The sequence below is a fragment of the Callithrix jacchus genome, chromosome 13 (assembly GCF_049354715.1).
Source record: "Callithrix jacchus isolate 240 chromosome 13, calJac240_pri, whole genome shotgun sequence".
Classification (NCBI taxonomy): domain Eukaryota; kingdom Metazoa; phylum Chordata; class Mammalia; order Primates; family Cebidae; genus Callithrix; species Callithrix jacchus.
This window is the reverse complement of record NC_133514.1, coordinates 64,834,914-64,860,871: the sequence shown is the minus strand read 5'-3', so window position 1 is coordinate 64,860,871 and position 25,958 is coordinate 64,834,914. Positions and strand designations below refer to the sequence as shown.

At 38.0% G+C, this 25,958-nt stretch overlaps 1 protein-coding gene across 1 annotated transcript in view; it reads right to left on the bottom strand.

Annotated features, from left to right (window-relative positions):
* The window catches only part of MIB1 (MIB E3 ubiquitin protein ligase 1), a 140,449-nt gene that overhangs the window by 8,071 nt on the left and 106,420 nt on the right, over window positions 1-25,958 (bottom strand). The window contains exons 15-20 of the mRNA XM_035270722.3: window positions 25,196-25,357; window positions 23,262-23,443; window positions 20,929-21,121; window positions 10,657-10,735; window positions 6,238-6,351; window positions 4,856-4,956 (exon numbers count right to left, since the gene is read on the bottom strand). Of these exons, the coding sequence (XP_035126613.1) occupies window positions 4,856-4,956; window positions 6,238-6,351; window positions 10,657-10,735; window positions 20,929-21,121; window positions 23,262-23,443; window positions 25,196-25,357 (831 nt within the window). The remainder of the gene's footprint in view (window positions 1-4,855; window positions 4,957-6,237; window positions 6,352-10,656; window positions 10,736-20,928; window positions 21,122-23,261; window positions 23,444-25,195; window positions 25,358-25,958) is intronic.

Here is a 25,958-nt window from a genome sequence, read left to right as displayed (position 1 = left end):
AATAGCTCCATTCTGTCTAACTGAAATTCCCTGAATCCAGGTACTCAGCTGCTCTTGCATAGAAAGAAGGCGATATATCAGGCAACATATATTGCAGGGTGGGGAGCAATGCTGAGAAACAGATAAGAACACTTGTCAGGCACTATGTTAGCCAGATAGGACACAATCTGAGTCTTGGTATCCCACCCATTTAGAGAATGAGGCAACTAGGCTCAGTGGGATTTAAAACCTTCCTCAAAGCAAGCCCTAGTGTGAACTCAGGGCTCAGAGTTCTTGCTCTCAGACACTGTGCTGCACTGTATTACTATCAATGTAGATTCCACTGAATTAAAACCAATAAGCCTTAGTTACATATTAACAAATTAAATTTCATTAACTTGAAAGAATATAGAAGTATATCAGGTATGTCTGTGAAATATTTATTCACAAAGCACATTTTATATTTATAAAATCATACTTTGCCTTAATATGTTATAATACTTCTTTGTAAATTATGGCTTTCCCAAATAACATGGAAATGAAACACTTAAAAAGAAATGTCTTCATTAATAAACCAGGCCTAAAGCCTATAGGACATGTTGTTACCAACTGTTACCAACTTTGAGAATATCTGAGATCATTGTAAAAGGAACTGTAGCCTAAATTATTAGCTCCACTCTTCCAAAGCGTACTGTCACATTTCTGTCCTAAAGTTTTGAGAAGCAAAGTTGTAGAAAATCCCATCTTTTTGGATTTTAAAAAGCCAGTCAGGTGCAGTAGCTCATGCTTGTAATCCCAGCACTTTGGGAGGCCGAGGTAAGAGGATCACTTGAGCCTAGGAATTCCAAACCAACTTGGGCAACACAGACACCATCTCTACAAAAAAACAATAAATTAGCCAGTTGTGGCAGAACATGCCTGTAGTCCCAGCAACTTGGAAGGTTAAGGTAGGAGAATTGCTTGAGCCCAGGAGTTTTCAGTATGCAGTGAGCCAAGATTGTGCCTTGCACTCAAGCCTGGGTTGACAGAGTAAGATCCTGTCTCAAAAAAAAGCAAAACAGATTTGCAATGACATTAACAGTTTCAGGTCCATTAAATTTTCAAGAGGTCTTTGTAATATTGAATAATTCTTATTTCCAAAAGTAGATACATCTGTGCAGCCTCTGTTAAGCTAACTTTGAGATTAGTATATCTTTCGTAACAGGTTAAACTTTCTCTGTTAAAGACACATTGGGAAAACAGACTGGAGATTTAAATGAAGTGAGTTATTCGGATGTTTTCTGCTTTTTTTTTTTATTTGTTTGTTTTTTGAGACAGAGAGTCTCGCTCTGTTACCAGGCTGGAGTGCAGTGGCACAATTTTGGCTCACTGCAACCTCCGCCTCCTAGATTCAAGCAATTCTCCTGCCTCAGCCTCTCAAGTAGATGGGACTACAGGCGTGCACCACCATGCCCAACTAATTTTTGTCTTTTTAGCAGAGATGGGGTTTCACCATATTGGCCAGGATGGTCTCAATCTCCTGACCCCATGATCTGCCCACCTCCACCTCCCAAAGCGCTATGATTACAGGCATGAGCCATTGCACCTGGCCATTTGATTTTTTAAAATAACCTTGAAGGGAGTCCCTATAAGAAATCCCATCATTCCTCATAAAATGAGTTGTGTTAAAACTATTTAAATGCTTTAGTGATAAAATATGGTGATGAGGATTATTTAAGGAAGAATAAACTTCTGTAGAAAGCTAAACTTTGGATATAGTAGAGGTGAATTATTCTTTTAGGATCCATATAGGGTTCAATAAGTGTCACTATTCATGTTAAGAAGAATTTTAATTCACAATTAGAATATAAAATGCTTTTTACAGAAGACGTGTTCAAATATCAGCTTATCATTCTGTAGATGTCTTATGGGAAAGGAATCAAGATGCTAAGAGCTTCAATTTTAAAAAAATGTTTTATTTTATATTAGAACTAGCCAAATATGTTCCAAACTCCATTAAGAACCTTTAAATTAATATTGATCTTTCCTTATTCACTCTATAACAAGTATTGCTAGATGCTGGATTTCAAAACAAAAGGTGGCCCAATCATAGAGTTTTCATCTCTTCAGATGGAGGTTTAAATGCCTAATAAATTTATACATTCAGTTATTTCCCCTAACCCCCTGCAAAGAGATGGTTTCTCATTCTGCTATCTGGGCTGGAGTGCAGTAGCACTGTCATAACTCATTTCAGCCTTGAACTCCTAGGCCCCAGTCATTCTCCTGCCTCAGTCTCCCGAGTAGCTGGGACTCCAGGCATTTGTCACCATACCCACTGATTTATTTTAAAGATTTTTGTAGAGACAGGGTCTTGTTATGTTGCTCAGGCTGATCTAAAACTCCTGTGCTGGAACAATCCTCCCACCTCAGCATGTTGAGAAGCTAGGATTACAGACACACACCACCACAACTGACCAATTCTTAATTAGTTATCACAAGGGTCATTAGTTATCCTGAGTCGCTAATTACTAACTATGTTATTTTCTTATAAATCCAGATAGAAAACACAGGAGTGATGACTCTAACAATTGCGTGGCAATACTGATGTGATTGGCCAAACTAAAAAACTGCTCAAGCCTATCAATCAGATTTAGTCACTTGGTCAAATGGGAGGATACGGCCAAAAAGAAAAAGACTTGCTTTCTTAACAAACCTACAAGTTTTGGCTATTTTTTTTTCTTTATCTTATTGTTGCTTTTGTTAAATATTAGGTAGATATAAAAGAGTACATTTGTTGACATGCATAAGATGTAAAGAACAGCTAGGAATGGTGGCTCACGCCTGTAATCTTAGCACTTTAGCACTTTGGGTGGCCAGGATGGATAGATCATTTGAGGCCAGGATTTCTAGACCAGCCTAGGCACCATGGCAAAACCCTATCTCTTCTAAAAATACAAAAATTAGCCAAGCATGGTGTTGGGTACCCATAGTCCCAGCTACTTGGGAGGCTGAGACAAAAGAATCACTTGAATCGGAGAGGCAAAAGCTTCTGTGAGCCAAGATCGCCCCACTACACTCCAGCCTGGGCGACAGAGTAAGACTCTGTCTAAGGGAAAATAAATAAATATAAAAATGAAAAGACAGCCAAGCATAGTGGCTCATGCCTGTAATCCCAGCACTCTGGGAGTCCGAGGCAGGCGGATCACGAGGTCAGGAGTTGAAGACCAGCGTGACCAACATGGTGAAACCCCATCTCTACTAAAAATACCAAAAATTAACTGGGCATGGTGGTGCATGCCTGTAATCCCAGCTACTCAGGAGGCTAAGGTAGGAGAATAACTTGAACCTGAGAGGCGGAGGTTGCAGTGAGCCGAGATCGTGTCATTGCACTCCAGCCTGGGCAACAAGAGCAAAACTCCATCTCAGAATAAAATAAAATTAAAAAGACATAAAAAGAACATAACCAGCACCCAGTTTAAAATATGGAGTATTACTCTTATTTTTGAAGCCTCTCTATAAATACTCCCCAATCCCTTCCATGTACCCCTTCACTGATGACTACTATTGTGAATTTTGCATTGTCTTTCCTCTGCTTTTCTTTATGGTGTCTATGCGTATGTACACATTTTTCCTTTCTTTTTCTTTTTGAGACAGAGTCTTGCTCTGTCACCCAGTCTGGAGTGCAGTGACGCAATCTCGGCTCACTGCAACCTCCACTTCCTGGGTTCAAACAATTCTCCTGCCTCAGCCTCCCGAGTAGCTGAGATTACAGGCGCCCATCACCACACCTGGCTAACTTTTGTATTTTTAGTAGAGATGGGACTTTGCCATGTTGGCCAGGCTGACCTTGAACTCCTGACCTCAAGTGATCCACCTGCCTCAGCCTCCCAAAGTGCTGGGATGACAAGCATGACCCCCCACACCCAACCCATTTCTATCAAAGTATTATACATATATAGAAATGTTCATGACTCATAAGTGTACAGTTTAATAAAGTTCACAAACTGATCAAACTCATGCATCTGGTACTCAGCTCAAGAAAGAGAGCATCCAGACTCTAGAAACTTCCCTTGTGCCCCTTCCCAGCCATCTCTTGCCAAGAAAACCACTATCCTTGACTTTTTTTTCTTTTTCTTTTTCCTTTTTTTTTTTTTTTTGAGATTGGGTCTCGCTCTGTCACCCAGGCTGAAGTGCAGTGGCGTGATCACAGCTCACTATAGCCTCAGTCATCCAGATTCAAGCAATCCTCCCACCTCAGCCCCCAAGTAATGGAGAGGTCACCACATCCAGCTAATTTTTTAAAAATCATTATTTATAGAGTTGAGGTTTCACTATGTTGCCCAGACTGGTCTTGAACTCCTGGGCTCAAGAAATCCCCCTACCTTGGCCTCCCAACGTGCTGAGACTGCAGGCGTGAGCCACTGCACCTGGACTACCTTCAACTGTTAATACCATTTGTATGGGTTTTTTCCAAGTTTATATTCCCAAACAATAACCTGTTCCATTTTATTAGATATGACAAACTGTCTTCCAAAGTATTTCTACTAATATATATTCCCACCAGCAATGTATATGGCTGCTACATATTCTGCCTAACACTTGATACTGAAATGTCTTTAACATTTTCCTCAATCTAATATGTATGAAAAAGAACTTTATTGTGGTTTGAGTTTTCATTTCCTGATCACTAATGTGGTTGGACCATTTTTTCATGTTCATTGGTCATTTGTGTGTTACCTATTTTGGAAAGTACCTGATTAAACCTTTTAATCAGATTATTACTCACTGCAAATATTAAAATAATACAAGTGATACACTAATATAAACCATGCTTACTACAGAAACACTAGTGTCAGTGTCATTCACAGTGTCACTATTTACATAAAATCATTATTACCTGCTCTTTAATGTCTTGTAACTGTTGCTGTAACTTTTGCACATCTGCATTGACATTTGTATTATCCTTGTCCTTTTGTAACACTGGAATATTCCCACTTGCTATAATACAGATTTAAAAAGATTTTCAGTTATTATTGCTTTGACAGAATGACATTTTATTTATTAAATTGTTACTGTTTTATTTACTGAAAACATAAAATTAATATTATAATCCTCTTTAAAAATTTTTCTCATACTTGGACAGCAGATACAGTAGTGACTTTCTGTTACACTCTTCCATTTATAAACTCCAAAAAAGAAACTGTTGGCACATTCACTTCCAATTATATTTAAGTCAGCCAGAGCACAATCCACACAAAACTTCTGGGTTTTCCAAGGCTCTACGTGCTTCCTTTGGCAGGCTCACCAATACATTTTATGCTTGTTTCCTCTGCTCCTGTACCATACGAACCAAGAACGTAGCCAGCAGGGATTTGGCCAGTTTTGGCAGCAATAATTATCTTAAAGTCTCTAGATGATTTTTATGAGGACATACAAAAATCTAGCCTCCTTTCTTTATGACTCAAATTCCTTGTTATTACTGATCTGAGATGAGGAACTCAAGAAATGCCATCATCCATAGTATGCAAACACGGAGAGAAATCTTTGATTTCACTTTTCCTACTCTCTAGATTATTGGTCCTTTATTCTAGTTAATCTATCCCTGAGATTTTTATTCTGTTCTTTGTGTGAGACAAAAGTCTCAAGTGGAAGTTGCTACACACTGATGCTCTTCTTCATCTGCTCATAAAACATGTTCACCGAACAAAGAAAGAAACCATTCAGCTAGTATCTAGTGCAAAGACAAAAAATATTTTGAAACAGCTGTACTATTGAAAATGTTGATGGGAAATCATTTATTTTTCATTTTTCCACCCTTTCACTGCTACATTTCTGTTTATCTATAGTTACTCTGTCCCAAATAATTACCATTCCATAAAATACTTATATGAAGAAAATAAACCTGCTGCATAAAGGAAGCAGGTTAATACTTTCGGTAAACTGAAAAATACTTGTAATATGATGCCCTGCCCCCAACAAAACACACTAAATTTCATCTTAAAAACAGAGCGCGAATTTTCTTTATTAAAGAACACAATAATATTCTTTACAGCATACACGAAGGTTTCTCAAAGACTGATGTTTACAGTTCTATAATCACAGAAAAAGAGGATTTCAGGTTTCTTGTAATATAACAAGAGCACAAGAAAACAGTACCTGTTCCTCTATGGATCCTAGCCAGACATCTTAGGTTTTATAAGGCAATAGTCAAAGAGAGAGATGTTCATGCAAGTCCCCCAAAAAAAGCAAAATAAGAAATGCTTAAGACAATTCACTTACAGATATCATCAGTAGCATCTTCTGAACTTTTCCCACCACAGCACATAATGAAAGGCACTCTTCGTTCAACTACTGCTCGACACTGCACACACTTTTTCATCAGGTTAGCACAGTCTGGAAAATGGTAACACAGACACAGGCACTTCTTACAAGAGAGAACATTAATAAGAACATTGCCTTTCTCTGCTAATTTTTATAATTTAAAACTTCACACTGAAATAACTGTTACACAAGTTATAGCAATATGCAATTTTACCTCCTTCAAATATTATCAACCTAAGAATGAGAATTCTCCATCCAAAGCCTCCAGAATAGAGAACCTATCATTATGAAAACAATGAAATTTTCTAATACAGCCGAATAAACTGTGAAATTTGTTTTTTAAAGAAATAAGTGACACAATAAGTATTTCAAGATCTTAAGACTTGAGAATACAGGAGAGAGATACCATTGACAAATGTCAACTAATACTAGAATTATAAGCTTGCTTACACAATAATTTTCTTTTTATTTATTTATTTATTTTTATTTTACTTTAAGCTTTAGGATACATGTGCAAAACGTGCAGGTTTGTTACACAGGTATACGTGTGCCATGGTGGTTTGCTGCACCTATCAACCCATCATCTAGGTTTTAAACCCTGCATGCATTAGTTATTTGACCTAAAGCTCTCTCTCCCCTTGCCCACCACCCCGACATGATAACTTTCTAAAAATATTTTCTATTGTAAATGGCTTTTCTCTAAGATTCCTAAAATACATTAAATAATTCTTTCCTTCTCTTATCAAATTGATGCAAGTAACAAGGAAATTGCTTAGTGAATACTTTTTTAATATAACAGTTTCAGGAAAAAAATTTTAATTTTCATAATAGACTATTTTTTAAATATTTGATTTGCAAAGGCTATAAACAATATTTCAAAAGAATGCATTCCCATTCCAAGAGAAATATCTAGGCACAATTTTATGTTGTAGATTGTTAATATGACCTTACATCTAAACTTGTTAATTAATTGTAAAATAACACAAAGCAATTCAACATATTCTTTCTCATTAATATTTATTATGAAAATATATTCCAGGTTGGATATGGTGGCTCACGCTGTAATCCCAGTACTTTGGGAGGCCGAGGCAGGTGGATCACAAGGTCAGGAGATCGAGACCATTCTGGCTAACATGATGAAACCCCATCTCTACTAAAAATACAAAAAAATCGACGGGCATAGTGGCACACAACTATAGTCCCAGCTACTCCGGAGGCTGAGACAGTAGAATAATAGCATGAACCTGAAAGGCAGAGGTTGCAGTGAGCTGATATCGCACTACTGCCCTCCAGCCTAGGCAACAGAGCGAGATTCTGTCTCAAAAAATATATATATATTCTACATTTTAGCCTACATATCAAGTGTCTTGTTCATTTCAAAAATAGGAAAAATAATGGAAACCATGGTAGAATATCCAGGTTATGGCAAACCACTAGATTTGAACAAAGCACAAACCACTGATGTGGACAGAATAGGGCCTACACTCCTAATAGATTACTATGCACACTGCTTAATGGAGAACAGTTAGCTACCAAGGCTGACCTCATGCCAAAGCCTAAACATAAATGGGTCTGACGCTTGGTTATACAAGATGCACCAGGTAGGAGCTAACGCTCAGTGGAAATCTGGTTTGGGATTTGTGTTCGATTTGAAGGCAGAATTTTTTCTTAAATGTAAAGGATTAATTTAATAGCCTAAATACATAATATATAAACACAATTATCTAAAATTAACTGTTAAGTTCAGTTATTATATTGTTTCTATCTTTGCTTCTGTATTCTCTATTTATATTGTTTCTAACTAATCTTTTTCCGGCACCTCCAAAAGGGATGTAATATCTCCTTCCTTTGGCCTGCCAAGGCACTTTCACTGCCTAAAATGACTGTGATGGGGATACCGGACTATGTTACTGTATACTCCTTGGGAAAGGAATATATTCCACCTCAGTTTCATCTCCCTTAGCAAATAAATGTTTAAGAGCAAGTCTATAAAATGGAGAAAACCATCTACTTCTTATGATTGTTCTGAAAATAAGTGAGGAAATACTCAAAAGGAGATTAAAATTCCTGGTACAGAGTTAAGAGCTCAATAAAAGTTGGTTGTTGCTCTTGTTATTAAATACATTTTAAAACAAAGACTGTTATTCCTCTTCCAGGGACGCTATCTAGAGGCACTCAGCATGGTCCAGTGTTTGATGCACCATCACAGGCTTTCCTACAACACAGCGTCTAACAAAACTAGGCTGTCCCAAACCCTAGCATTGTTTACCTTTATATCAAGAAGGTAGGGAAAGCACCAATATCTGCACGTGGCATGTACCCAGGCAGACTTCAAGGGATTCATGCTATGAGACCTAAAGTTCTTGAGAGGTTGTCTAAAACTAAAAAAAAAGCATCAGCATGGCCTATGGTGTTTCCATGACTGCTAAATGTATCCATGACAGGATAAAACATGTTTTCCTTTCAAAGCAGAATATCGTCATGAAAATGCTGAAGGCACAAGCACAGAGTCAGAAAGCTAAATTTAAAACTGAAGCTTTTTTAATTAAAAAAAAAAAAAAGAAACAAAGGCCATATAAAAAATTCTGAAAGCTCCTAGGGAAAATATTATATTAAGGCGTAGGATCTGTGTTATCAACTGGTAATTATAATCATTTTTCAACTTTCATGTAGGTATCACTTTGGTGAATGATAGATGTCAGCAAACTATACCTGAGGGCCAAATCTGACCTGTCATCTGTTTTTATAAAACTAGTTTTATTGAACACAATTAGGCCCATTTATTTACAAATTCTCCATAGTTGTTTTTGCACTACAGTGCAAAGTAGAGCAGTGGGAAAGAGTTGATTGATTACTACAGAAACCATATGGCCTATAAAGCCAAAAATATTTACTATTTCACCCTTTACAAAAAAAGTCTGCCAACCTCTGACCTAAGAAAACTTAAGTAACCTGAGTCCTTTTTCCTTAAGACAGAGAATTCTCTATGTGCCCTTTTTATAGTAGTGAGTAATCGCTATTATACCACTCTGTGGTAATAAAAACAGTCACTTTAGGCAAAATGTTACAGAAGAAAACCTTCACCCTTTCTTTAACCAGCTGCCTATCGGAATTTTTTTTTTTTTTTTTTTTTTTTTTTTCGAGATGGCGTCTTACTCTGTCACCCAGGCTGGAGTGCAGTGGCGTGATCTCAGCTCACCGAAAGCCTCCTCCTCACAGGTTCAAGCGATTCTCCTGCCTCAGCCTCCCGGGTAGCTGGGAGTATAGGCATGGGCCACCATGCCTAACTATATTTGTATTTTTAGTAGAGACAGGGTTTCACCATATTTGTCAGGCTGGTCTCGAACTCCGGGCCTCAAGTGATCCACCCACCTCAGCCTCCAAAGTATTGGGATTACAGGCGTGAGCCACCACACTCAGCCCCTATCATAATTTTAAAAAAACATCAAAGGCCAGGCACAGTGGCTCATATCTATAATCCCAGCACTTTGGGAGGCCAAGGCAAGCAGATCACTTGAGGCCAGGAGTTTCAGACCATCTTGGCCAACACTGCCAAACCCTGTCTCTACTAAAAATACAAAAATTAGCTGGGCGTAGTGGCAAACACCTGTAATCCCAGCTACTTGGGAGGCTGAGACACGAGAATCACTTGAATCAGGGAGATGGAGGTTACAGTGAGCCGATTGTGCCACTGCACTCCAGCCTGGGTGACAGAGCCAGACTCTGCCCCCCCAAAAAAAAAAACTTCATTGACAAAATGAAGAAAAGCAAAGGGAAGAGGAGAATATTTAATAGTGTATGAACTTGAAAAGAGCAAGGATATAAAAAGCAAAGGCCTTCAAGAGAATACGTTTAAAAGAATCTTTAAAACATCTTTTAAATTTTAATACTGCCCTTACAAAGAAAATATTTCTAAAAGCTATCTTGACATAAAATCTTACAGAAGGCCAGAAATTACAGCACCAGAAATGGTTGCTGTTGGTTCTTCTGCAGTGAGGAAAGGTGAGGCAGTATTAAGGTGAAGACAAATGAAGACATGCTAATTTTATATGTGAACAAAAGGTAGACTAAATGTTTCGATATTCATTTTTCAAAATAAATTTATATTATGTGTGGAAAAAGACCCTTTTGTACAATACAACTTAAATCAAAATCCAAGGTGGTAGAACACAGCTTATTCAGTCTTCCCCAATGCTCAGACACATGGAAAGAAACAGCTGGCATTCTAGTACAGGGAAATAAATAGAAGGTACTCAAGGCCCATCAACATTTTTGTGACTTATCCAAAATCAAAAGCAAAAACCCCTCACAAACATAATTTTTGTTTCATTTTCTATTTTTATAATAATATTGAGGAACTCTGCATTGGCTACTTACTCTCACAAGCACACATGTGGCCGCAGGGTTGAAAAAGAACAGCTGCTTTCTTGTCAGAGCAAACCACACATTCTTCAATCTATAGAAAAAGCAGTTACAGCACAGAGTGACCATCTATGGATAAATCTAGTAACTGTAACAGGTTCATTTATATCCAAATGTATTTCCTCCATTAGAAAATACTCAAGGCAAAGAGAAATTTAACACATACTTCCCCTGCCCTCCCCCGCTCTACTTTCCTTGTTATTCATTTTCACATCTTTACATACCCTGCTCAACAGGCACTTATTTCTAGTCTACATTCATCTCCCTATCTGTCCTAAAATATAGAATAGAAGAAACTCCATGTCCTCTGAGGAAGCCTCTGGAGGCTTTTAATTTTTTTACCCCATAAAAACTACTTTTAAGGGGGAACTAAAAATACAATGAACAAATAAAGTAGTAAAATAAGAAATGACTAAAAGAATACGGATTTCTAATATTAATAAAAATCTAGCTAGATCAGCCAAATTGCTAAAATCCAACAGGGATTTTTCTGTTTACCCACATTAAAAGAACTATACGTAAAAGTGCCCTTTTCCAGAACTTGGTCAATTCCCAAGCTGCCTGAAGCCCACAGCTTTGGGCTATTCTTTCTCCCTGATCTCTAGCAAGACTTTCACAGACTATACAGAATCTCCCTCACTTTCAACCTCCTCTTCATGTCCACTTAATCTGAGCTTGGGAGTTTTAACTATTAACCACCTTGGCTCTGGCTTTCTGTATCCCCACACCATCACCCCTGGCTACACATCTGTCTTTCACCATTCTCCCTTCTAACACACAGTCACATTTAGCCATCTCTTGTCACTTAATATTACTGTTCAAAAATCGTAACTACCACTCACCTATAGCATCAACCAAACAACCAAATACTGCATGCACACATGCTCTCTTTCTCTCTATGGACTTTCCCAACTTACATCTCAGTATGCACACAGAATTTATGTTAAGTATACTAACAGTGGAAAGCGTAAGACACGGTTGATCAAGACACTGACATTCCTGGATTCAAAGTCTACCTCTAACACCAACAAATTACCCAGCATTGTTGAGCTACAACATTATTTATCTAATCAATAAAGAATAATCCTTCACAGGGTAATAAAGAGTAAATCAGACATGTATAAATATTTAGTTCAATATGTAATATATAAAATCAGTGCTTAATACATAGTAATCTTCTCCTTTCTATATAATAATATGTTGGTTTCTAAAATGATTTCCATTGCATTTTTTGTCTGAATTGTCTCCTAAGAGTCTAAAATAATATAGCAAACTGATCTAACAAGCATATCTGTACTTATTCCCCTATTATACGAAAAAAAAATTGTAGCCATACCTTTCCCCCCTGAATTATTTCCTCAGGTTATACTTCCAGGAGTGGAATTACTAAACCAAAGCATATTGTGTAATGTTTGTACATATAGCTGGGTTGGCCTCCTAGCCTCCAGCAGTGTTTAAAGACTGCCTGTTTGCCACTTTCCTTGCTAACATCTTTTAAAACATATTTTTGCTATTTCAACAGAAATAGTTCATGTTAATTCAATTAATTTATTTGTATTTCTCTAATAGAAAAGGATCCCATGCTTGTTTATACCTCCCTCCAAATACTGTAATTTGTAATTCTTCAATGAAGATGTACACTATCCTTTAACCACTTGGGGTCACTATTTCTTCATAGTCAAAGGCTCTACAACCAACCTGGCAAATCTGCTGGGTGGGTATATCAATAGTTTCTACTTTTCTTCAGGTTTAAAACTTTTATAATTTAAAAATAAAATTGCGAGGAGGGGGACTCAAGATGGCGCTGTGAGAACAACCCAGGATTGGAGCCTGCGTTGAATTCGCAAACGGTGAGTCAGTGCTGCATCTCCAGACTGATCTTTGTTGCCCACAGAACGGGGAAACTCCCAAGTATAAAAAGACACGGGACGCCAGGCAGTAGGTCTGCCTGGCGAAGCCGGCAGCCGGGGCGGCGGCGGCCGGCCCTACCCAGCAATCCCCACAGGGCGCGCTTGTCCGGGTGCCTTGTTGAACCGGCAACCTGAGACTTGAGAGGGCTGGACTTGAGACTGAACGAGACTTGCACAGTAGCCCAGCCCAGGGGATTGCAGGGACAGATCGCTTGGGATACCCAGTGGGACGAACAAAACCGCGATTTCAAACCATCCCGGGCAGACGGTCCGAGACGCTCTGTGGGGGAGGGGCGTCCACCACTACGGAGGCAACCTGCCCCAACTGATATACACGCCCACTGCTGAGGCAGCCAGCCGTTGCCGAGGCAACCCGCCCCAACTGAGATACACGCCCACTGCTGACGCAGCCAGCCGTTGCCGAGGCAACCCGTCCCTACTGAGATACACGCCCACTGCTGACGCAGCCTGCCGTTGCTGAGGCAACACGCTACAACGAAGAGACTCCGCCGCAGGGCGTGGCGGAGACCACAGCAGAGCCGGCAGGAACAGCACGAATCACACAACAGCAGGGCGGAGCCTCGGCAGCCAAACAGTGGCTAGTCTGCCTTTGAGCTGGGCAGGACACCTGATCGGACATCCAAAAATAAAGCCCAAACCCCTCAACACAGAGCATTTGAGAAAAAAAAAAAAGGGTTGTTTAATGAGCTGTGTTGCAGCAGAATCAAACATAGCAGCCTAACAGCCCTGAACGAACAACAGAGTGCACAGCTCAGCAATTAAACCCCTATAAAGTACAAACTGTCTCCTCAAGCAGCTCCCTGACCCCTCTATATCCAAAAGACTGTCATTAGGCAGGCATCATCCTGGGACAAAGAGAGCAGAAAAAGAAACTGGTAGCATCCCTCGCTGTGCCACGGCTACTAGAGGTGCACCCCAGACAAGCAGGGTCTGGAGCGGACCTCAACAGTCGTACAGCGAAGGGGCTAGACTGGTAGAAGGAAAACCAAGCAACAGAAATACTTCATCATCAACATTCTGGGTGTCCACTCAGAGACCCAAACGAAAAGTCAGCAACTACGCAGACGACCAGCGGACAAATCCACAAAGATGGGAAGAAACCAGCGCAAAAAGGAGGAAAACACCCGAAACCAGAACACATCGCCTCCTAGAAAGGACCAAAACTCCTCACCAGCAAGGGAACAAAGCTGGACGGAGAATGACTGTGACGAAATGACGGAATTAGACTTCAGAAGATGGATAATGAGAAACTTTTGTGAGCTAAAAGATCATGTATTAAATCAATGCAAAGAAACTAAGAACCTTGAAAAAAGATTTGAAAAAAGATTCGAGGAAATGATAACAAGAATGGATACCTTAGAGAGGAATATGAATGAATTAAAGGAGCTGAAAAACACAATACAAGAACTTCGCAAAGCAAACGCAAGTTTCAATAGCCGAATTGACCAAGCAGAAGAAAGAATATCTGAAGTCGAAGACCAACTCAATGAAATAAAACGAGAAACCAAGATCAGAGAAAAAAGCGCAAAAAGGAATGAACAAAGTCTCCAAGAAATGTGGGACTATGTGAAAAGACCTAACCTACGGTTGATAGGTGTACCAGAATGTGACGAAGAGAATGAATCCCAGCTGGAAAATACTCTTCAGGACATCATCCAGGAAAATTTCCCCCACCTAGCAAGACAAGCCAACACTCAATTGCAGGAAATACAGAGAACACCACAAAGATATTCTGCAAGAAGAGCAACCCCAAGGCACATAATCGTCAGATTCAACAGGGTTGAAATAAAGGAGAGAATACTAAGGGCAGCCAGAGAGAAAGGTCGGGTCACCCACAAAGGGAAGCCCATCAGACTCACAGCAGATCTCTCGGCAGAAACACTACAAGCCAGAAGAGAGTGGGGGCCAATATTCAACATTCTTAAAGAAAAGAACTTTCAACCCAGAATTTCATATCCAGCCAAACTGAGCTTCAGAAGTGAAGGAAGAATAAAATCCTTTGCGAACAAGCAAGTACTCAGAGATTTTGTCAACACCAGGCCTGCTTTACAAGAGCTCCTAAAAGAGGCACTACACATAGAAAGGATCAATCAGTACCAGCCATTCCAAAATCACACTGAATGCTAAAGAGCTTCAACATAATGAAGAATCTACAACAACTAACAGGCAAAACAGCCACTTAGAATCAAAATGGCAGTATCAAATTCACACATAACAATATTAACCCTAAATGTAAATGGACTAAATGCACCAATCAAAAGACACAGACTGGCAAATTGGATAAAAATCCAAAACCCATCAGTGTGCTGTATCCAGGAAACCCATCTCACATGCAAGGATACACAAAGGCTCAAAATAAAGGGATGGAGGAAGATTTACCAAGCTAATGGAAAGCAAAAAAAAGCAGGAGTTGCAATTCTCATCTCTGATAAAATAGACTTTAAAGCAACAAAGATCAAAAGAGACAAAGAAGGCCATTACATAATGGTAAAAGGATCGATACAACAAGAAGAGCTAACGATCCTAAACATATACGGACCCAACACAGGAGCACCCAGATACATAAGGCAAGTTCTTGATGACTTACAGAAGGACTTAGACTCCCACACAATAATAGTGGGAGACTTTAACACTCCACTGTCAATACTAGACAGATCAACCAGACAGAAAATCAACAAGGATACCCAGGGCTTGAACTCAGACCTGGAGCAAGCAAACCTGGTGGACATTTACAGAACTCTCCACCCCAAATCCACAGAATACACATTCTTCTCAGCACCACATCACACCAACTCTAAAATTGACCACATAATTGGAAGTAAAGCACTGCTCAACAAATGCAAAACAACTGAAATCATAACAAACAGCCTCTCAGACCATAGTGCAATCAAGTTAGAACTCAGAATTCAGAAACCGACCCAGAACCGCACAGCTTCATGGAAACTGAACAACTGGCTCTTGAATGTTGACTGGGTAAACAACGAAATGAAGGCAGAAATAAAGAAGTTCTTCGAAACCAATGAGAATGAAGACACAACGTGCCAGAACCTCTGGGACACATTTAAAGCAGTCTCTAGAGGAAAGTATATAGCAATAAGTGCCCATATGAGGAGAATGGAGAGATCCAAAATCGACACCCTATCGTCAAAATTGAAAGAGCTAGAGGAGCAAGATCAAAAAAACTCAAAACCCAGCAGAAGACAAGAAATTACTAAGATCAGAGCTGAGCTGAAGGAGATTGAGACACGAAAAACCCTTCAAAAAATCAATAAATCCAAGAGCTGGTTTTTTGAAAAGATCAACAAAATAGACAGACCACTAGCCAGATTGATTAAAAATAAAAGAGAGAACAACCAAATAGATGCAATAAAAAATGATAAAGGGGAAATCACCACAGATTCCACAGAAATTCAAACCATCATCAGAGAATATTACAAACAACTCTATGCACATAAACTAGTAAACCTGGAAGAAATGGATAAATTCCTGGACTCCTGTGTCCTCCCAAGCCTAAACCAGGAGGAAGCTGAAACTATGAATAGACCAATAACAAGGTCTGAAGTTGAGGCAGCAATTAAGAGCCTACCTCACAAAAAAAGCCCAGGTCCAGATGGGTTCACAGCCGAATTCTACCAGACACACAAGGAGGAGCTGGTACCATTCCTTCTAAAACTATTTCAAACAATCCAAAAAGAGGGAATCCTTCCCAAATCATTTTATGAGACCAACATCATCCTGATACCAAAACCCAGCAGAGACCCAACGAGAAAAGAAAACTTCAGGCCAATATCCATGATGAACATAGATGCAAAAATCTTCAATAAAATATTGGCAACCCGACTGCAACAGCAAATCAAAAAACTTATTCATCATGATCAAGTAGGATTCATCCCAGGGATGCAAGGCTGGTTCAACATACGCAAGTCTATCAACGTAATTCACCACATAAACAGAACCAAAAACAAAAACCACATGATTATCTCAATTGACGCAGAGAAGGCATTTGACAAAATTCAACAGCCCTTTATGCTAAAAACCCTCAATAAACTCGGTATCGATGGAACGTATCTCAAAGTAATAAAAGCTATTTATGACAAACCAACAGCCAATATCATACTGAATGGGCAAAAACTGGAAGCATTCCCTTTGAAATCTGGTACTAGACAAGGATGCCCTCTCTCACCACTCCTATTCAATATAGTACTGGAAGTTCTAGCCAGAGCAATCAGGCAAGAAAAAAATAAAGGGTATTCAAATAGGAAAGGTGGAAGCCAAATTGTCTCTATTTGCAGACGACATGATAGTATACCTAGAAGACCCCATCGCCTCAGCCCAAAAACTCCTGAAACTGATAAACAACTTCAGCAAAGTCTCAGGATATAAAATCAATGTGCAAAAATCACAAGCATTCGTCTACACCAATAACAGACTTAAAGAAAGCCAAATCAAGAGCGAACTGCCATTCGCAATTGCTACAAAAAGAATAAAATACCTTGGAATACAACTCACAAGGAACGTAAGGGACCTCTTCAAGGAGAACTACAAACCACTGCTCAACGAAATCAGAGAGGACACAAACAGATGGAGAAACATTCCATGTTCATGGTTAGGAAGAATTAATATCGTGAAAATGGCTATACTGCCCAAAGTAATTTACAGAATCAACGCTATCCCCATCAAGCTACCATTGACTTTCTTCACAGAACTGGAAAAAACCACCATGAACTTCATATGGAACCAAAAGAGAGCCCGCATAGCCAAGTCAATTCTAAGCAAAAAGAACACAGCGGGGGGCATCACACTACCGGATTTCAAACTATACTACAAGGCTACAGTAATCAAAACAGAATGGTACTGGTACCAAAACAGAGATATAGACCAATGGAACAAAACAGAGGCACCGGAGGCAACACAACATACATACAACTATACAATCTTTGATAAACCTGACAAAAACAAGCAATGGGGCAAGGATTCCATGTTTAACAAATGGTGTTGGGAAAACTGGCTAGCCATGTGCAGAAAGCAGAAACTGGACCCCTTCCTGACACCTTACACTAAAATTAACTCCAGATGGATTAAAGACTTAAACATAAGACCTGGCACCATAAAAACCCTAGAAGGAAATCTAGGCAAAACTATCCAGGACATAGGAGTAGGCAAGGACTTCATGAACAAAACACCAAGAGCATTGGCAACAAAAGCCAAAATAGACAAATGGGACCTAATGAAACTCCACAGCTTCTGCACGGCAAAAGAAACAGTCACTAGAGTGGATCGGCAACCAACAGAATGGGAAAAAATTTTCGCAGTCTACCCATCTGACAAAGGGCTGATATCCAGAATTTACAAACAACTCAAGCAGATTTACAGGAAAAAAACAAACAAGCCCATTCAAAAGTGGGCAAAGGATATGAACAGATACTTTACGAAAGAAGACATATATGAGGCCAACAATCATATGAAAAAATGCTCATCGTCACTGGTCATCAGAGAGATGCAAATCAAAACCACATTGAGATACCATCTCACGCCAGTTAGAATGGCGATCATTAAAAAATCTGGAGACAACAGATGCTGGAGAGGATGTGGAGAAAAAGGAACACTTTTACACTGTTGGTGGGAGTGTAAATTAGTTCAACCATTGTGGAAGACAGTGTGGCGATTCCTCAAGGCCTTAGAAATAGAAATTCCATTTGACCCAGCAATCCCATTACTGGGTATATATCCAAAAGACTATAAATCGTTCTACTATAAGGACACATGTACACGAATGTTCATTGCAGCACTGTTTACAATAGCAAAGACCTGGAATCAACCCAAATGCCCATTGATAATAGACTGGATTGGAAAAATGTGGCACATATACACCATGGAATATTATGGAAAAATGTGGCACATATACACCATGGAATATTATACAGCAATCAGAAACGATGAGTTCGTGTCGTTTGTAGGGACATGGATGAATCTGGAAAACATCATCCTCAGCAAACTGACACAAGAACAGAAAATGAAACACCGCATATTCTCACTCATAGGTGGGTGATGAAAAATGAGAACACATGGACACAGAAAGGGGAGTACTAAACACTGGGGTCTATTGGGGGGAAAAGGGGAGGGCCAGTGGGAGGGGGAGGTGGGGAGGGATAGCCTGGGGAGAAATGCCAAATGTGGGTGAAGGGGAGAAGAAAAGCAAAGCACACTGCCATGTGTGTACCTACGCAACTGTCTTGCATGCTCTGCTCATGTACCCCAAAACCTATAATCCAATAAAAAATTTAAAAAAATAAAAATAAAAAAAATAATAAATAATAAAATTGCAAGCCTATTAATTCTTGGAATAACTATATTTAAAAGGTCTGAAAAAGGTGACAGCATATTCTTTCCTCTCTCCTCTCTTCCATCAACTATCCCTTACAGACATCATTCTTAATTTTGTCTATGCATGGTAACACTATGAAAAGAAAGGGGACTTAAGAATCAAAAGACCTGCATTCAAGAAACAGCCGTCAGTGCACTTCTTTGAGCTGCAGCTTTGATAAGAATAATTAAATAGCTGAGACTCTGCTTTTGACAACCTGAGGCTCTCAATTCCTACTCAGCTTATAACTCTCTTAGAGCACCTACGACACCCAATATAGCAGAGTCGCTTACATATAAATGATAGTTTACCAACAGATTACAAATTTTTTGCAGGTAATTATTATATACATCTTTGTCTTGACTATAAAACAGATGTTCAATAAAGGTTTGTTGAAACAGGACTTAATCTAACAAAAAGTTTCAAACACAATGGCAGAATATACAGATGAATCTAAAAACAAAAGAATGGCTTAAATCTTTGTTCTTTTGTATTCTTCCCCAAACTACATCTCTGTAAGAAGGTACTTAAAGCAAATTGTAAATGCCAAATAGAATGATCCACAATAATTTATTAAGCAGAGTTAACACCTATGTAATACAAATGAAATGCTAATACAGTGTCTGGCACACAATAAATGCTATTAGTTCACCTTTCTCACATTGATGAATTGATCAAGCAGCCATATACATACAAGCACTCCAGTATTTCCTACCAAAAATAACTTCCTTGTGCTTTTTCTTATGCCAAAAATTCTACTAAAGATACATTCATTTGGATCATAAAAACCATCCAGGCATTGAAGGTTGAAAATGAAGCACTGGCAAGGCAACACCTTTTAAGTCACTGCCAGCTAATTCATTATGAGAATTACTACCAGCTCCTTTCTGATTAATGATGGTTAATGAATAGCTTAAAAAAAATAAAATGTGAGACAGAAATAAAGATTAAAAAGAGTATAAACTCCCTGAGTTTTTACTTCAAAACCACATACTCTTTGGTTTAAACTATTCACCTTGATCAACACTTGTAAGAAACTCAAATCTCACTTTATATGTAACACACACACACATTTGAGTACTGAAAAACTAAAAAATAAATTATTTCAGTAAACCAAAATTAGTAATATGGTACAGTTATAATAAAGCACTAAGGTACCTGGAAAATAATAAAACTCAGAAAAGAACTATACTTTTCAAAAAGGAAAAGGAGTCAGGAGAGAGAAAAAGTTCAGAGTAGTTAACAGATTTTGGCCATCACTAATTACAGGAAGACAAGACTTTATTTGCCTCCAGATGGGACATAATGTGAAGTGCATGGCATCAGCTGTGAAACTTTCTTGCCAAAAACGTTAAGCTGACCCTAATCAAACCATTACATCTAACTTCGAGCTTACAGGAAACACAGAAGATAGAGAGCAAGTTAAACAACACCATGACAAAACAAACAAATCTACAATGTGTGACATTCCACCAAAAAAATGAATTAAGTCTTTTACAAATATGAATGCAAAACAGTTTGTGCACTCCAAAAAAAGTGCAACATATAGGACACTAAATCTAAAGTAGAATAAATGTATTCTTAGCAAAATGGTAGATAATTTTAACTTTGCATACACTTTTGATATAATGAAGAAAACACATTAAGAGCTAAAAAAAATTTCGACAGTAAAAATGGTATTTCAATAAACTCAGATGATAATGAACTTAGCAAATCAGTACATTAATAAGCAAGATTGTAAACCAGTAATAAATTAAGAAATTCTGAACTGATCTCCTGATAAATGCAGCAATTATACATTCCTATAATTAAAACATTATTTGGAAGAGCAAAGTTACACAAACCCATGATGTCACATAATCTTATTTATAATTAATTCTAGTCTCAAAGAACTTCATAAAATGACAAAATACTGTATTAAATATATCTTACCTTTGTCCTGGATTGAACCTGTTCTTTACAGATGAGGCATTTCTTGACTCGTGGAGAACATAAAGAACATGTAGCAATATGTCCACATGGGCCAAAAAGAGTATCTCTCTTCATATCTGAGCACACCATACACTCTTCTAAGGTTTCAGAATCATTACTAATCATAGAAGGACTCCGAGAACCCACCTGACCACTAATAAAATAAAATATTTCAAATCAAGCCGAACATATTATAAATTCGCTAATTAAAATGTTTAAAAATATACCTGGAGCATCATTAATATATGTAAAAACCAGTCATATTAAAAAAATTAAGCTATAACATCTGCAGGTAAAACATTGTATTTTTCTTTTTATATACATCTCTGCATCTCTAGGTACTTCTAACATACTTCAAACTTCAAATTGAACACTCACCCACCCAATGGAAAAGGATGAATCTTCTAACAGAGAAATAAAAAACAGCAATAAAAAAATAACAGCATAAACAAAATTTTGCTCAGAACCTGTTCTATCAATGTAGAACCTGTAGAGGAAAATATAGGAAAAAAACACAAATCGTAACTAGCCCCCATGTTAGTTATCCTAACTAAAGACAGAACAAAGCATCAGAGTCCACAACAGATAGGGTACATTGGAAAATATGACACTTCAGCTGCTATTTTGACATTTTTCTTTAAGTGTATCCTTAAGGAGCATAAAATTATGTTACAGAAAGATAGAATGCATCTGTAAACATATAGATACAAGGCACAGAAATACAGATGACCACCTACAGCTACAGAAAAGGGATGCCCTGTTTCTACCACAATCTTCAGAAACTCATGAATACAAACACACATGAACACACATACATGTACACAAAGAGGGTCCATCTTAGATCCCATTGTTTAAAAGTTATTACTGCAGTAATTATAGTACCTTATATCTTTATACTTACAGATGCATTCCCTTTTTTTTTTTTTTTTTTTTTTTTAAAGATGGAGTTTGGCTCTTGTTGCCCAGGCTGGAGTGCAGTGGCACAATCTCAGCTCACTGCAACCTCTGCCTCCTGGGTTCCTGCAATTCTCCTTCCTCAGCCTCCCAAGTAGCTGGGATTACAGGCATGTGCCAGGCTAATTTTTGTATTTTTAGTAGAGATGGGGTTTCACCATGTTAGTCAGGCTGGTGGTCTGAAACTCCTGACCTCAGATAATTCACCTTCCTCGGCCTCGCAAACTGCTGGGATTACAGGCATAAGTCACTGCACCCAGCTGATGCATTCTCTTTTTGTAATAGAATTTCATGTTCCTTAAGAATACACTTAAAGAAATGTATATACCTCACAATATTAACTTCACCTATAATACAGTTCTATGCACAGTTTCCAAAAAGATGGCATTTCATCACTACACACAAAGTATAAGAGGGCCAAGGAACACAAAGGTTAAGGAACAGCTACTGAAATGTTCAGTGACAAGAACCAGGTATAAAGAGCAATAACAGCTGCACAGCACTGTTCAGATAAAAAAGCAATGAGATGTGTACCTTTTTGTACATCCATAAAATTTCATAAGGAAATTAGTTATGTCATAAATAATAATTAAAATCACTGACATATCTTATGTTCAAAAAAAGAGACAAATGTGAAATGATCATCTTCAGAGAAAACTCCACCAGGAATTGGTTCATTCATTTGTTCATTCTGTCAATTCTCCATTGATACTTACTGAGTGCACCTGTCAGGCACTGACCAGGTTGCTAGATTTATTACAGAGTTTGTGTGAGACATGCCCCGTTCATGGAGTGTAAGTTGCCTCTCTTAGGAAGATTCTATTAAAATTTTAAATATAGAGCCAGGCACAGTGGCACATGCATATAGGCCTAGCTATTTGAAAGGATAAAGCAGCAGGATCACTTGAGCCCAGGAGTTAAAGTCCAACCTGGGCAACACAGCGAGACCTATCTTTAAAAAAAATAATAATAAAAAAATAAAAAATAAATACAATTTAAAATACATATAACATTGATAAAGCAATTTTACTAGAAGACTTTTTTCTTATGAATTCCTCTAATACATGAAAGTACTACAAGACCAGACTAGTTTAGAAAAGTTTCTTGGAACTTAAGTATGGAGCATTGCCCTTAATGTGGGGAATATGGCATAAAATAAGAGATATGCTGCCTGCAGAAAAATTTTCAAGGAAGAAAAATTTCAAGAAAGAAACAGTAAACACAAAGATATAGGAAAAGCAAAGATAAAGACACTTTCAAGTAGGCACGTCCTCCATTATGAAACCACATGATACCTTCTGTACAGAATATTAAGTTTTATGATAATAAATAATACCAACCTGACTTTTTCCTTATGACACTTTGCCAGTGCTTTGCAGAGATTTGGATCAGGACAGAGATCAAGTGGTGACTGACCCTTCTTATTTCGAATGCTCAAGTCAGCACCATTGGCTGCCAAGAAACAGGCAATAGATGCTGCACTCTTCTTTTCTGCCCCTTGGGTACCAAGTCCCATTATTAACTGAAATAAAATAAAAAGAGTCATGATTTTCCCCTAGGAATCTGCCATCAATTCTTATCATTTTGTGTGTGTGTGTGTGTGTGTGTGTGTGTGTGTGTGTGTGTGTGTCGGATATTTATGCGGTCCTGTCCTAATGTTCCCTCCCCACTGCTCTACCCCTGGTTTTCTCAAGCATACAGACAAGTATGCTTCCTCCAGCTGTAGAGGTGGACTGGTTTGGAATACAGCCCAAACCAGTCAGATTACCTTACCTATATGACTAGTACAGGAATGGACACATAACCCAAATCAAGTCAATTAAGGCCAACAGAACTCAAAAGTGGGACTTCTGATTAAGATACTGAAGAAACACTGCTCTCTTTCCTAATTAATTTGGCCCTGGAGCTGCTAGCAATCAACTCAAAATAATGACAGGAGAGACAACTGAGAAAAGAACCAATGACTAGGAATGGAGCCAAGATATGGAAAATATGACAAAATAGGTTCTGATGTTATTATCTTACATAAAAATAATTGCAGTAATTTGTTAACATTTATTGAGTATCTAAAATGGATCAAGTATTATTTTACACACTTTCGATGATCTTTACAACACCTTATGGAGGTAAGTGCTTTCCTCTTCCCATTTTAAAATGAGAAAAAAAGAGGCACACAAGAGTTAAGAGAATTTACCCATGGTTATACATAGGGCAGCAGTTCTCAAACACTTCGGTCTCAGAACCTTTTTACCCTCTTAAAAATGACTCCAGGATTCATATGGAAAGGTGAAGGACTTAGAATAACCAAATAACTTTGAAAAACAAGAAAACTGGACTTACACTACCTGACTTCAAACATTTTATGAAGACAGTAATCAAGACTGGGGCTGGCATCACATAGCTAAAAACAAAGACCAACTGAACAGAATACATGATCCAGAAAGAGATCTTTACTATACAATTAACAGATTTTGGATAAAAGTATACTGGCAATTCAGTAGAAAAAGAAAGTCTTTTCAACTAATGGTACTGGAACAACTGAATATCCACAAGTAAACGAACCTGGATCCATACATCGCATTATATAAAAATTAACTCAAAAAGAATAATAGACCTAAACGTAACAGATAAAATTTTATGAACTTCTAGTACAAAACATAAAAGTAAACCTTAGTGATCTTCGGTTTGGCAAAGATTTCTCAGACAGAACACACACACACACACAAACAAATGAAAGAAAAACTTTATAAATTAGACTTCCTCACAATTAAAAAAAACTGACTCTTCCAAATCATTGTTAAAAGAATGAAATGACAAATCTCCTACAGACTGGGAGAAATTATGTGCATATCACATATAAAGAATTTGTATTCCGATTACATAAAGAACTCTCAAAACTTAGTAATAGGAAAACAACAGCACAACAGAATAATGAACAAAAGATATGAGCAGACACTTCATAAAATACATGTGGTGACAAGCAAATGAAAAGATGCTCAATATCAAAAGTCATTAGGGAAATGCAAATTAAACCACAATAAGATACCACTACGTATCTATTTGAATGGCTGAAGTTAAAAAGAACTGAACAATTTTTGGTAAAAATGTGGAACAATAAGTTAGTATTGACTAGAACTCAGTTCATAAACTAAATTTCTAGTACATAGCCCTGATAAAATATTTTATCCAATACAGATTAGATTACCAATAAATACAAGATCTTACATAAAAAGATTCTTCCACTAGTACTGAATGAAAGATGATCTTTACTCACCGTGTTTTTGGATGGCTCCCACGCAGCATCCACCTTCCCTACATCTTGCATATCTTGGAGCTGACGCAGCTGAGACAAAGTGTGATGCCTTAGAGCTTCATGCAAAGGAGTATCCCCATCCTTATCCTGAATATCGAGCTTGGCACCTGCACGGACCAAAAGCTAAAAGAGAAAGATGTCTCATTTTGGTAAAGTGTCTACATCCATGAGAAACTTCAGCATATCTAAAGTAACACTGAGAGCACCCTGGACCTACTAAAGAAGCTAATCATTCACTACCACTGAAGCTAATCATTTTTATGTTTTTGCCTTCTACTCTTCCAACCCTGTGGCTCCTAACGAAGAATGATGTGTTCTGGTTATTTAAATATATTGAATTAGAGAAAATAAAAATAAATGAGAATCGGTATGTTGCTTAATTCATCTAATCTAACATGGTGGTACTGGGGAGATATTTAAGACTTTATTTCTCTTTTTAACTGTAGATGTATAACTTGAGATATTTTTAAGCACTTATGCCATATCAAATCATGATGTTCAAAATTCTTCTACTATGTAAACAAGCAAATGTTATTGTTGATTCCATCCTGTTTTAGTCAATTTTCTTCAAATGTATGGTCATGAGGAAAGCCATGGAGGATAGCAAGAGGAATTTCAGGTAACAACAGATGTGAACAGTGTTTGCTAAACTACAACCTCTTAGATAAAAATGCATAGTTGACATATTTCAATAGATTACTTAAGCAGTAAATATAAGTTTATT